Source organism: Staurois parvus, unplaced genomic scaffold (genome assembly GCF_062004578.1).
Source record: "Staurois parvus isolate SC_StPar_1 unplaced genomic scaffold, SC_StPar_1.0 ptg000008l, whole genome shotgun sequence".
Classification (NCBI taxonomy): Eukaryota; Metazoa; Chordata; class Amphibia; order Anura; family Ranidae; genus Staurois; species Staurois parvus.
Genome location: NW_028317804.1, coordinates 1,079,466 through 1,094,766, shown reverse-complemented (window position 1 = coordinate 1,094,766; position 15,301 = coordinate 1,079,466). Strand labels below are relative to the sequence as shown.

The 15,301-nt window shown below is 42.8% G+C and overlaps 1 protein-coding gene across 3 annotated transcripts in view; it reads right to left on the bottom strand.

Annotated features, from left to right (window-relative positions):
* Window positions 1–15,301, bottom strand: part of TMEM94 (transmembrane protein 94) — a 226,028-nt gene that overhangs the window by 192,324 nt on the left and 18,403 nt on the right. For all 3 annotated transcript variants that reach the window (XM_089668748.1, XM_089668743.1, XM_089668746.1), the window contains exons 2-4: window positions 10,702–10,776; window positions 10,491–10,604; window positions 6,981–7,105 (exon numbers count right to left, since the gene is read on the bottom strand). In XM_089668748.1, coding sequence (XP_089524874.1) covers window positions 6,981–7,105; window positions 10,491–10,604; window positions 10,702–10,725 — 263 coding nt within the window. In that variant the 5' untranslated portion in view covers window positions 10,726–10,776. The remainder of the gene's footprint in view (window positions 1–6,980; window positions 7,106–10,490; window positions 10,605–10,701; window positions 10,777–15,301) is intronic.

The following is a 15,301-nucleotide window of genomic DNA, read 5'->3' as shown; positions in this document are numbered from 1 at the left end:
TGTGAGTAGTTTTTCTTCCTTTTTAATAAAAGCAAAGTTTGTATTTAAATAAAAAAGTGTTGCGTTGTAAAAAAAAAAAAAAAAAAAAAAAATCACACACACACTAATTTGTGACGTTAAGAAATATTATGTGGATATAAATCTACAGTGATATATAACATAGAATAAACATGTAACACGTAAAGTGACTGGAAATTGTGAAAAACATTATTATATAAAGGTAAGTCCCCATTAGATAAATATATAGTGACAGCAAAGAAAAAAGTGCCCTTAAGATTCAGTATGGACTCTTGAAGTAATCACCAAATCGTCACGCACACAGAGTATACCAAAAGTGTTGACCTATTGCCGGCTTCAGTGAATTTTGAAATATAAGCATTAGATTTTATGTTTATAATTGTGGCTCTATATTTAATAAATTGTGTTTTTACGATATTTACACTATGTGGAACGTACGTGTGCTCTCTTTACATGATATGGATTGCTTGAAATTTTAAATTGCATATTGGTGGAGAGGCATCCCAGGGAACAGTACAGAGAGACGTGACTGAGGCTGTACTGATCTGAGCAAAAGCTGACTTCTCTGAATAAGGCAGCGGTTCTCAACCCGTTGGTCGCGACCCCTTTGGGGGTCGAACGACCATTTCCCAGGGGTCGCCTAAGACCATTGGAAAACACATATTTCTGATGGTCTTAGGAACCGAGACACCGCTCCTCTATCTGTCTCAGGCGATGTGTGGGCGGGATGACATGCTGCCCCTGTCACCTGGCCACACCTCCGGGATCTCTCAACAGCTCTGCCTCCTCGCCGCTGATTGGCCACCGGAACTGTAGCTCAGGAGAGGCACACAGGCGGCCAATCACCGGCGAGGAGGTGGAGCTTGGAGAGGAGGAGCCGAGCGGCAGCGCGCGTAGATCAAAGAAGATCAAGCAAGGGAGCTGCCGGAGTGAGTGAAGAGGAGAGCGGCCAGAGAAGGAAGACAGCTGACAGGTAAGTGCAAATTTTGCTGCTGCAGCCAGGTATGCTGGCTGTAGATGGGAGAGGGAGAGAGCAAGCCCAGGCTGGAGCAGGGGTCAGCAAGGTAAGTATCATTGGTGTCAGTGGGAGGAATAGTGCCCCATCATTTGTGTCACTAATACCAACGATGAGGCACTATTCCTCCCCCCACTGACACCAACGATGAGGCACTATTCCTCCCCCCACTGACACCAACGATGAGGCACTATTCCTCCCCCAACTGACACCGACGATGGGGCACTATTCCTCCCCCCACTGACACCAACAATGGGGCACTATTCCTCCCCCCACTGACACCAACAATGGGGCACTATCCCTCCCCCCACTGACACCAACGATGGGGCACTATTCCTCCCCCCACTGACACCAACAATGGGGCACTACTCCTCCCCCCACCGACACCAACGATGGGACACTATTTCCCCCCCCCCACTGACACCAATGATGGGGCACTATTCCCCCCCCTGACCCCAATGATGGGGCACTATTCCCCCCTCCACCACACTGACATCAATGATGGGGCACTATTCCTCCCACACTGACACCAATGATGGGGCACTATTCCTCCCACTGATACCAATGAAGGGGCACTATTCCTCCCACTGACAACAATGATGTGGCACTATTCCTCCCACTGACACCAAAGATGGGACACTATTCTTCCCACAGACACCAATGATGGGACACTATTCCTCCCACAGACACCAATGATGGGGCACTATTCCTCCCACTGACACCAATGCTGGGACACTATTCCTCCTCAATGATATCAATGATGTGGCACTACTCCTCCCACTGACACCAATGGTGGGGCACTATTCCTCCCACTGACACCAATGGTGGGGCACTATTCCTCCCACTGACATCAGTGATGTGGCACTACTCCTCCCACTGACACCAATGATGGGGCACTATTCCCCCCCCCCCACACACACACACACACTGACATCAATGATGGGGCACTATTCCTCCCACTGAAACCAACGATGGCACACGATTCCTCCCACTGACATCAATGATGGGGCACTATTCTTCCCACTGAAACCAACGATGGGGCACTATTCCTCCCACTGAAACCAACGATGGGGCACTATTCCTCCCACTGAAACCAATGTTGGGGCACTATTCCTCCCACACTGACACCAATGATGGGGCACTATTCCTCCCACTGAAACCAACGATGGGACACTATTCCTCCCACTGACATCAGTGATGTGGCACTATTCCTCCCACTGACACCAACGATGTGGCACTATTCCTCCCACTGATACCAAAGATGGGGCACTATTCCTCCTACTGACACCAATGATGGGGCACTATTCCTCCCACCACAGACACCAATGATGGGGCACTATTCCTCCCACTGATACCAATGATGGGGCACTATTCCTGCCACTGACACCAATGATGGGGCACTATTCCTCCCACTGATACCAATGATGGGGCACTATTCCTCCCACAGACACCAATGCTGGGACACTATTCCTCCCACTGATACCAATGATGGGGCACTATTCCTCCCACAGACACCAATGCTGGGACACTATTCCTCCCACTGATACCAATGATGGGGCACTATTCGTCCCACTGATACCAACGATGGGACACTATTCATCCCACTGACATCAGTGATGTGGCACTACTCCTTCCACTGACACCAATGATGGGGCACTATTCCTCCCACTGATACCAACGATGGGACACTATTTATCCCACTGACATCAGTGATGTGGCACTACTCCTTCCACTGACACCAATGATGTGGCACTAGTCCTCCCACTGCAAAATTACAGTTATGAAGTAGCAACGAAAACAATTTTATGTTTGGGGGTCACCACAACATGAGGAACTGTATTAAAGGGTCGCGGCATTAGGAAGGTTGAGAACCACTGGAATAAGGGAATCAAACGCATTTGCACATCTTGTTAACTATTCTGGTGCCAGGTGGCACTGGTGATATTGCACCATTTGGAGATTACTTCAAGAGTCCATATTTAAAGTGATACTAAAGTCTTGTTTTGTTTAAAAAAAAAAAAAAAAACATGCCATACTTACCTGCTCAGTGCAGTGGTTTTGCACAGAGCAGCCCCGATCCTTCTCTTCTCATATCCCCCGCAGGCACTCCTGGTCCCTCCCTACTGTCAGGTGCTCCCATAGCAAGCAGCTTGCTATTGGGGCACCCGGGCAGGTGCCCTCCTGAGCCTCAGCTGTGCATGTCCATTCACACACAGAGCAGAGGCTCAGCCCCGCCCACTCCCTCTCCTGATTGGCTCACTGGCTGTGAATAACAGCAGTGGGAGCCATTGGCTCCCGCTGCTACCACAGCCAATCAGGTGTAAGAGTCCCGTGAGATTCCAGGCTCTCGTGCACAGCACTGGTTCAGGATCGGGCTCAGGCAAAGTGCTGAGGGGGCTGCTAGGTTTTTTTACCTTCATGCATTCTACAGAAAAACCTAGAGCCTTTAGAACCACTTTAATCTTAACAGGACTTTTTTCTTTGTTATTAATATATATTTATCTAAAGGGGACTTACCTTAAAACTACCTAAAAATGTTTTCCCCATTTTCCAGTCACTTTATGTGTTATTATATTTATGTTTATTGTTATATATCACTCTGGATTTATATATATTTAAGGTGGGGCTCCAGTCAAACCAAAAAAATAATAAAAGTCAGCAGGTACAAAAACTGTAACTGCTGACTTTTAAAAAAACAGCCACTAATCTGTCCCGAGATGCAGCAGTGTACTCACCGCAGCCAGTTTCACCAGCTGTTCTTGCTACCCGACATCTTAAGTTTGTGCACTTGGCTGTGACAGCTTGTGGCTGCACAGCCCGGGTGCACACTGCGCATGCACGAGTAACGCTACGCCTTGTGAATGTTACCGTAGTCTTCTGAGACCTGTCACATGTCTCAGAAGACTGCGGAGAGGGTGGGGGAGTCCAACTCCCGCTTCCGATCACCTAGGCGATCACAGCAGAAGTGGGAGTAGATACCTGTCACAATCTGGTACCTGCTCCCCCAAGGTGCCAATTCCTCACGGGGAGTGGGGAACAGTACTTAAAGCGGAACCTCCCCTTTTGGGTGGAAGTGCTTTAATGTTTCTTATCTACACAAATTGATATACAGTGCCTTGAAAAAGCTATCATACCCCTTGAAATTTCCCACATTTTGTCATGTTACAACCAAAAACGTAAATGTATTTTAATGGAATTTTATGTGATAGACCAACACAAAGTGGCACATAATTGTTAAGTGGAAGGAAAATGATAAATGGTTTAAATAAATATCTGAAAAGTGTGGCGTGCATTTGTATTCAGCCCCCTTTACTCTAATATCCCTAGCTAAACTCTAGTGGAACCAATTGCCTTCAAAAGTCACCTAATTAGAAAGTAGAGTCCACCTGTGTGTAATTTTATCAGAGTATAAATACAGCTGTTCTGTGAAGCCGTCAGAGGTTTGTTAGATAACATTAGTGAACAAACAGCATGATGAAAGCCAAGGAACACACCAGACAGGTCAGGGATTAAGTTGTGGAGAAGTTTAAAGCAGGGTTAGGTTATAAAAAAAATATCCCAAGCTTTGAACATCTGACGGAGCACTGTTCAATCCAACATCCAAAAATGGAAAGAGTATGGCACAACTGCAAACCTACCAAGACATGGTTGTCCACCTAAACTGACATGTGGGGCAAGGACAGCAATAATCAAAGAAGAAGCCAAGAGGCCCACTTTGGAGGAGCTGCAGAGATCCACAGCTCAGGTGGGAGACTCTGTCCACAGGACAATTATTAATCATGCACTCCACAAATCTGGCCTTTATGGAAGAGTGGCAAGAAGAAAGCCATTGTTGAATGAAGGCATAAGAAGATCCGTTTGCAGTTTGTGAGAAGCCATGTGGAGGACACCGCAAACATGTGGAAGAAGGTGCTCTGGTCAGATGAGACCAAAACTGAACTTTCTGGCCTAAAACCAAAACGCTATGTGGCAGAAAACGAACACTGCACATCACCCTGAACACACCATCCCCACTGTGAAACATGGTGGTGGCAGCATCATGTTGTGGGGATGTTTTTCTTCAGCAGGGACAGGGAAGCTGGTCAGTGTTGATGGGAAGATGGATGAAGCCATATACAGGGCAATCTTAGAAGAAAACCTGTTAAGAGTCTGCAAAAGACTTAAGACTGGGGTGGAGGTTCACCTTCCAGCAGGACAGGGACCCTAAACATACAGCCAGAGCTACAATGAAATGGTTTAGGTTAAAGCATATTCATGTGTTAGAATGGCCCAGTCAAAGTCCAGACCTAAATCCAATTGAGAATCTGTGTCAAGACTTGCAAATTGCTGTTCACAGACGCACTCCATCCAATATGACAGAGCTTGAGCTATTTTGCAAAGAAGAATGGGCACAAATTTCACTCTCTAGATGTGTAAAGTGGTAGAGACATACCCAAGAAGACTTTCAGCTGTAATTGCAGCGAAAGGTGGTTCTACAAAGTATTAACTCAGGGGGACTGAATACAAATGCACGCCACGTTTTTCAGATATTTATTTGTAAACAATTTTGAAAACCATTTATCATTTTCCTTCCACTCCATATTTTTTGCCAAATTGTGTTGGTCTATCACATAAAATCCCAATAAAATACATTTAAGTTTTTGGTTGTAGCATGACAAAATGTGGAAAATTTCAAGGTATTTGAATACTTTTTCAAAGCACTGTATATATTTACAGCACAACATTTATTTATTTGAAATAGTATATATTTTCGGAGATATCCTCTTTTGTGTTTGCTGCTTATTTTTAATCAGTATTGCACAATTTTGCACGTTTTCCTTTCCTTTATGTTTGTTCTAATACTACAACATGATGGGTATATTTCTTCTTTTTTGGTGAATGGACTGGAGTCCAGACGGAGTGACAGAGTGGTATGCAGACAGATTTCTGGATGAATTGGAGGATTGCTGGAGGATTGTGACCCAGATCACTGGGAAAGCGCTGTTTGATCTTACCCTTGTGGAGGTCAGACCTAGAGGTAAAAGGCTCTATTGAGAAGAGGTAGATTGCCCTGGTGGAACACACTTTTTTTTTTTTTGGAATATGCATGGCAGGCACGCATGTAAATAGATGCATGTGATATCACAATGAGAACATTTATGAAGTAGACTGTGGACTGTGTTCATTTTGAGGATTTGAGTTTTATATTGATTATTTATAATGCATATATCTATTGAATATTCACAACTTATTTGCAATTTTAATATATATACATGCACTATTGGGTTTTTTTACACATTTGTTTGGTGATGAAATCATTGTGATATATATATATATATATAAAAAAGTATTTTATTTAAATCGACAATTGCTATTGGTATACATTGGTACATATTGGTTTACAAACACATAAAAGAATAACTAAAGGTTTAGGTTTTATATAGAGTGGAGAGAGTATAGAATGTCTGTCATGTTTTTACTACTGTGTGACCCCATTCGGAAGATTCACCTTCTATATTTTTCCTGTTCACCATTACTAGCAAGAATGCAAGAGAAAGAAAATTCCAGATTTTGGGTTGCCACAGAACAGTGATAGAGGGTAAATATTTAAACGGGGACATTAGTTCTGAAAACCCCGCTGACAAGAAGGGAGAATAGAGGGATATCCTCCCCTACTTCCTGTTTTGGCTATGGGACAGAAAGTGAAGGGAAATCTCCCCAAAGGGAACACAGATGGCAAAAAAAACTGACAGAAGCGATAACCCCCCTTACTCTATTGAAAACGAGGAAAAGAAGGTTTGCCTTAGGTTCTACTTTAGGTAATTACATTCACAAAGCACAATTGCTATATTATGGTTTATTGATCTTAGGAACATTTAAAATTGCAAGAACAGTAATAGCCAACAGCATTCTAAAGTGGAATGAAACAGCATAAGTAGAAGCAGATATGAAGAACTGTCAAGCTCACCTTCCATTCGGTTGGCTACCATAACAACAGAGAAGTAGCAGTGTTGCAATCAGCATTAGCAAAGCTCCTGGCCAATGGAAGCAAGAAGATCGATTTTCATGATACAAAAAGCTTAGTTTCCAATCCTACAGAGAAAAACACTACATGATCTGCTTGTTTGTACAACCATCTATTTGTTAAAAAAATACAATACAAAAATATAATTACCAAAAAGAAGATATGCTTCACTTACTGACATCCCAAAGCTCTGCAATGTTTTTTTTAGCTACACCGCCATATTAAAGAGCCAAGTATTAAATCTAAACTCTAAACATCCAGCCAAAACATTTTTCTAACTTTGGGTGGGGAAGGGAATGTCTAAAGCAGGGATGTCCAACCTTTTGACTTTCCTGGGCCACATTGGAAGAAGAGGAATTGTCTTGGGCCACATATAAAATACATTAACAATAAGGATAGATGATGAGCAGCAGTCGGGCAGATCACAAGTTACCAATCACTGATATAGATAATGCACCTGAGTAATAAAACTTATTTTTTATGTAATATTTTTTATTATAAAGGTAAAAGATGGCAACATAAAACTAGTGTGATATTTGACACTGTTTTTTATAAACTAACGCATCAACATCTGGTTGGATGGAGGTAGCAGCAATTCCCAAATGAAATCTCAAGGTGCTAATCAGACATTTTGGTTCCAATTTTGCCCTTTGTGTGCTTCATTCTTGGAAATAGTTGCTCACAAATATAGGTCCTGCCAAAAACTGATGGCAAGTTAAAACGTATAAAAGTTCAAAAAGGCTCCATGTACACTAGCTTAAAGAAAACGCAAGTGCTCTTGGTAAAAAAAAAAGCAAATTTTGAGCATTTTTTTGGACTAGAATTTAGGAGCATTTTGCAGTGAGAGCCTAAAAAAAGCCTCTAGACTACCTAATCTGCGTGGACACATAGGATAACAATAATTGCTCCTACATGCAAAACACTAAAACTCCTCTAGGAGCAGCATTTTTTTAAGCCAGTGCTAAGCCAGGAGCTAAGATACAAAAAAAAAAAATCAACATTTTTAAGTAAGTTTAGGATTTTGTGTTGGACCGCAGTTCAGACACCCCTGGTCTACATATTTTAGAGTTGTCAGTAGAGTAGGAGCAAATGGGAAATCTCCCAAAAGAGAAACCTGTTTCAGTGACAACTGTCAAAGGTGTGGTTTTTCTCTTAATTTCTTGATTCTTGTCTATAGGACAAAAAATGAATGGAAATGTTCCCATTGTGGACACAGAAAGCAATAAAAACTTGATAGATTTGCTTACTCTTTCAACTTTGTGTAAAACTAGAAAACTATTTTGGCCTGAGTTACACTTTAGTTAAAATGTTCATTAAGTCTGAACTTCAGCCACAAGACACAAATTAATGCTGCCCTACATTCATAAAAGGTGGAAGAGGATAGGATCATCTTTGGCTATGGCACTATGAACCATGACCAGTGTTTAATTAATAAACCAAGGCGCGCTGTACCAAACCATCAAATCAGGAAAAAAAAAAGGCAAGAAGCTCTTGACAGTGTGAAAAACACTCTGTGTAAAGATTCATTATTAATAAAAAGGCACTCTTCCCACTTGTGATAAAATAATACTTAATGCCATTCAAAAAAGTGTATAAATGCATAAACCATGTAATAATTACCTCTATAAATGGTAATCAACATGAATCATATATTTCATAGTGTCCAAAAAATAATAGTCCATCCAATGGTTTTCTGTAAACCTTCACTCTCTTGGCCTCAGAGACTCTGCTCTCTCCTGGTTCTCCTCCTACATATCACAGCGCTCCTTCAGTGTTACCTATAATGCTGCCTCCTCCTCTTCACTCCCTCTTTCTGTTGGGGTCCCTCAAGGTTCTGTCCTTGGACCCCTTCTCTTTTCGATCTACACCACCTCTCTTGGTCACTTGATAAACTCCCATGGCTTTAAGTACCATCCCTATGCTGATGACACACAAATCTATCTTTCTACACCTCACCCCTTCAGTCTCCTCTCGCATTACTAACCTACTAAGTGACATATCGGCATGGATGTCACTCCACTTCTTCAAACTCAACCTTTCCAAAACTGAGCTCTTATTATTCCCCCCAGCCTGTGCCCCCTTCCCTGACTTCTCCATCAAGATCAATAACACAATCATCAGTCCCTCCCCTCATGCCAGGGTACTAGGTGTAATCCTAGACTCCCATCTGTCCTTTCAGCCCCAAATCCACTCACTGTCCAAATCTTGTAGACTTCACCTCCACAACATCTCCAAGATATGCCTGTTCCTAACCTCGGAAACCACTAAGCAACTTATTCACTCCCTTGTCATATCTCGCCTTGACTATTGTAACTCCCTCTTCATTGGCCTACCTAATCGCAGGTTATCCCCTCTTCAGTCTATCATGAATGCTGCTGCCAGACTCATCCACCTTACTAACCGTTCTGTATCTGCCACCCCTCTCTGCCAATCCCTCCACTGGCTTCCCATTGCCCAACGGCTAAAATTCAAAACATTAATAATAACGTATAAAGCCATTTATAACTCTGACCCAAATTACATCACCGATCTTGTCTCTAAATATCACCCAAACCGTACTCTCTGCTCCTCGCAAGACCTCCTACTCTCTAGCTCCCTTGTCTCCTCCTCCCATGCTCGTCTCCAGAGCTTCCCCCATCCTCTGGAACTATCTACCCCAATTTATCAGACTATCGCCTACTCTGCTCATTTTTAGGCGATCTCTGAAAACCTCTTCAGAGAAGCCTATCCTGCCCTCAGCTAATAATGGAATCTTCTACTCTTCCAACCAGTCCATCCCCCATAGTTACTACCTTTTGTAGCACTAGCCCCTCCCTCCTAGATTGTAAGCTCCAAGGAGCAGGGCCCTCCTATCTCTCTTGTATTGAACTGTATTGTCTCCCTTTATATTGTAAAGCGCTGAGCAAACTGTTGGCGCTATATAAATCCTGTATAATAATAACAATACATAGATACTTTACATTAATCTTTATTAATGTTTATTCCCAGTTTGTGATACATGAACTTTTTTATTATATTTTTTGTGATTTATTATTTATAGATATGTGATTACAGGTTTGAATAATTGATTGGGAGGTACAGCAATATACTTTTTCACATAGGTTTGTTTCAGTTAGAATGGTGGAGGAAAGGTCAATGGACTACAAGTGCGGCAATAACTACACTTGTATTCCACTGAGAACTACAAATCTGTCTGTCGTGGTGGCAAACAGGATAGGTAATTCATCCATTCACAGATCTCACCCGCACAACTGCACTGATTTAAATCTGAAAGCTGCTGGGGGAAGGGGGAAAACCCCTATAGGACTTCAGGTGGGGGTCTGCTTGGCACCACGTTACACGCTAAATATGGCTGTAACATTGTCTTAAAAGGTGGACTCAGCCTTCATAATGATTTTTGTTTAAATCTCTGCTTTAAGCATCGTGCATGCACAGAAATTAATAAAGACTTGCCTTCCGTAAAGCTGCTCTATTTCTCTGCTGGGAACTCAGTGTAGATAACAGTTGCTCCCGTAGATCTGACAAAGCTTGGCGAGTGGAGAGTCCCAGACATGGCCCAAGACCATCCTGCATTAAAAATAAAAAAAGGATATATTTTTTCTAGGCGAAGTAAACCATACAGTGCTAATAGTAAACCAAGATACACAGCCACAAAATAATTAACCTGGCTCTTCTCACTGGGCTCCATAGCTCCAAACCCTTGAGAGCACTCATGTACAGGCTTCTGTGTTGTCACCACCTACAAATAGCAACATATGAAACAGGTAAGAAAACAACTGGATCCAGGCCTTATTATGCAATCTCATTCTAACACCCTGCTCCAGTAATAGCACAATGAATGTATTATGACAGACATATTATTAGGATAATAATACAGAGATCTCTAATCTATTTCAACAAATTATCTGTAATCAAAAGTACAGTATATGTAATCTCCAAAATCTGATATAACGTAATGTAATTTCAAATGTAGTTTTCAATATTATACATTTTGCAACCTTCACTATAATGATACTTAAGAGGACCTTTACCCTGACCCCCCTCACATTTTTTTTCTTTCTAAACCATAGCTTACCAGGTTGTGGGTCCTGCACAGTAAACATACTAACCCACCCATCTGATCCAGTGGTGTCCTGCTGAGATCCTCTTCTCTTCTGTCCCACAATCAGTCCTGTGCTGCCATCTTCATGCGTGACGTCATCAGGAATCCACCGACAATTTTGGGTTCAGCCAGGGGCTCTCTCAATGACCCACTGCTAGGCACAGTGGGCAACATGCTAGGAGAATGACGTGCGAAAAGGCACGGGGGGGGGGGGGGGCTTTGGTTTGGGGGACCAGAAGTATTTTAATTTAAAATATAGAGATAAACAAAATAGCAAAAAAAGCCCTATCTGAACAGATGAGGGGAAGAGGGGTGCAGAGGAGGATACATATGAGGGTGAAGATCTGCTTTAGTGATTCTACAATGAAGCCCCATGTTAAGGCAATTAACGCTCCATCTCCTAATGCCTTTCTGTCTTCCTGATTTGTCATTCTGTCACACATGCTACCAACAGAGACTACAGGTAGCTGTTTCAACACACATTGCACAGACCTGTTTCACTGTTACCATCAGAAAAACCACCCTGAGAAATGCCATGTAGTTATCACCAGAGTGCATGCAGATAGGCAAGAAGAGGCTGTAAAGAGGCTACAGGAGATCAGCAGCAAACAAAGGCAAGAGGCAACAAAGAGTGAAAACTGATATTTTATTAAAATTGGCATTTTTCTTCGATATACAGTGCTGTATTCTGTTACGGTTTATGTGGCTGTAGTCGCGCTAATGTTTTTTTTGTGAACATCTGCAAAATAGCGCATTTATGAAACATGCAAAAACTTCTGTCATGCTTGGGATGAAATTCATTGTTAATGGCACCCCAAATGAAAAAAACAGAAGTGCAGCAAAATGCACAGTTAAAAAAAACTCACAAAGCTCAAAAAGGTGCATGAGCTACTTTGCTGCGACTGTTACACGCAGGGCAGCTCATGGAAATGAATGGGCTGCCCTATGTGTGCAGTTCCACAACGCACAAAAAAAAACCACACAAAAACGTACATAGGTATCACGCCTTGTGCATCATAGTGTTAATGGGACCTGAAGTAGTGATGTTTGTTCTTCACACAACCAAATTGCAAAAGTTCATTAGAATACTGATCGACAAAAATATTTATATACACCCAAAAAAAGCATCTATTTTTAGGGGAAAGAGACTTTGTCCAAACAAGATAAAAACAAAACAGTTACCAAAATGAAGTGTAAAATGTGATTAAGAGCAAACAGACACCAATACCGTCAGCCAATGGTTTAAGGTGAACAAGGCTATGGTCCAGGTCACACGGCTATGCCTTTTATGACATCAGCACATAGTGAATAGCCAAGTTACAACAGGCAGTTCCTGCTCACTGACAGACCCAAGAAGGATCAATGACAGCAAGACAGCAGGGGAGATTTACTCCTGAGACCATGCACAGATGGTCCATGATGTAAATTACATAAGAAGCTGAAGCAAGGTCCCTTGGACTTTGCAAAGAGGGAAACTAGGTATTACAATCTTTAAATATCCAGCCAGCATGATTCAAATCCAGAGCAAATCATTTACAAGTCTGAATTGACAGACTTTCCTTCAAGGCATATGCATGCAAGCTGGCAATTGGGAGAAAAGCAAAGCCTTACTGAAAAAGTAATCCCACCAGGTCAACTAAACACCTTGCAATTACAATAATAACAACTAATAATTTAAAGTGCATTTACACTTTTGCAGTTAAATTGGAGAAACCTCCACTATATACAGAATGTTTTTTACCGTTCTAGTTGTTACAGGACTCTATGGCCTAATTCACACAGGCAGCAAAGAAGCAGTAAAAACAGGCAGTTGATCGACATTTTTACTGCCCCCCACCTTAAACCTAACATGGCAGCAGTAGGGGTTCATACACAGGCCGCAGCCACAATGCTCTACTTTACAAGTGCTGCAATTGTAACTTGGCATGTCGAATTAGACAGGGACAACACCTATCAAACTTCCCCACTGAAGATAAGCATTTGGCTCTTGGTTGCAACATAGTGTTTCAATGCAAAATCCCCATTTGGCTGTTAAAAATAAAAAGGTTTGTCTAGACACTCTTAACGTCCAGTTTTGCTGGACAGCTTGGTCTGTTAAAGAAAGCTGAAAGTTTACATATGTGAGTATTGGGAACGCATGCATAACTGCACGTGTGCCCAATGCACAGGCAAAAAGGACTGCTCTTTAGCAGACGCGTGGGCATGCATTAATTCCTAATGACATGTCCATGCATTTTGAAAACACAATGTATTTTTGTGTGCGTGAAACCTCAAGGTACCGCACCACAATGCAGTTCCGTTCGGCGCCTTTTAACCACTTGCTGGTCAGGTACACCATGGCTGGCCAGTTCTGGGAGGATGTCATATGACATCTTCCCATGAACGTGCTTCCTGCGCACCCTTGATGGCGCACATTGTTGATGATGGCTTGGACACAGTGCATCATCAATAGGGGTAAAGGGCCAGTCACAGCGGCCCTTTACCATGTGATCGATCTGTCCAATGATGAGCGATCACAAATGTAAGCATACAGGGATCATACCTGGGTCTTCTCTCTCCTTCTCTAACACCGATACCGAGTGTGAGGAAAGGAGAATCGGTTGCAGCAGAGAGTTCTTTTACAGTATAAGTGCCCTATCTGTGCTCATCAGTGCCCACCAGTGAATGCTAATCAGTGCCAATAAGCGCACAACAGTGCCCATCAGTGAGTGCTCATCAGTGCTGCCTCATCACTACAGCTTATTAGTGCACATCAGTGGCCATCAGTGAGGACTCATCAGTGCCGCCTTATAACTGCAGCTTATCAGTTAACACATCAGTGCAGCTTCAACACCACCGCAGCTTGCCAGTGCCCATCAGTGCTGCCTGATCAGTCCAGCTTATCAGTGCACATCAGTTACCATTAGTGCTACCTCATTACTGCAGCTTATTAGTGCCACTTATCAGTGCCACCCTATCAGTGGATCCTCATTAGCATCCGTCATTGCCCCCTCACTTATCAGCGCAGCCTCAGTGCAGTGCATTAGTGCACATCAGTGCAACCTCATCAGTGCCCATTATTGCAACCTCATCAGGTCACATCGGCACACATCAGTGCACCCTCATCAACACCCAGCAGTGCAGTCTCACTAGAGTAGCCTCATTAGCACCCATCAGTGCAGCCTCATCTGTCACAGCATGTCTAAAAAATTATTTTCCTGTGAGGAGGCATACCAAATCCTAAGCACGACCAACAAGAGCAGCGGGTAGCTCTCTGAGTCTGATTCTGATTACAACCCCTTTTTAAGCAGTGGGTCTGCTACAGAATCAGAGGAGGAGGAAAGTATGCCCACCAACGAAGGCTTTCTGGTGAGGAGCAGGGCTACCTCAAGTAGCGTAGTGGCATCCACCAGAAATGGAGAACCTCAAGAAAGGCTAGATACTAGTGGGGTGTCACCTCAGTCGCAAAGGGTTTGGACCCATGCTAGTCTTCCATATGCCCTTCAAAACCCTCTATGGCTTCCCCCTATCCCTGGAGCAGCTAACATCCCCTCTTTTACTGCCCAGCCAGGAGTCCAGGTGAACACAGAAAATTTTGCCCTCATTGATTTTTTTAATTTAATTTTTACAGATGACTTACTAAATTTAGTTGTGGACCATCGCAACCTCTATGCCCAACAATTCATAGCCAACAACCCAGATTCAAGTTAGGCCCGTCCCTATGAATGGAAGCACTTAACAGTGGAAGAATTTCGAACCTTTTTGGGCTTCACAAAAAAAAAAATAATTAATTACACTCCTACTGCTCTACACACCCCACCCATCATATGCCCATTTACTCATCAGTCATGCCAAGAACAAGATATTTAATGTTCATGCGGTTTCTCCATTACAATGATAAGACCCAGTGCCCTCCCTGAAATGACCCAGCATATGATAAATTGTATAAAATTCTTCCACTTCTTAATTTTTTCTCTGATAAATTTGCCCAAATGTTTATCCTGCACAAAAATATCTGCGTGGATGAGTCACTTGTACCCTTCACTGGCAGGCTGAGCTTCAAGCAGTTTATCCCTGCAAAAAGGCCCGATATAGGGCTAAACTCTACAAATTATGTGACAGTCATAGGGCAAGTGTATGCCTTCCTCGTGTACAAAGGAAAGGACACCCAGATGCATCCCCC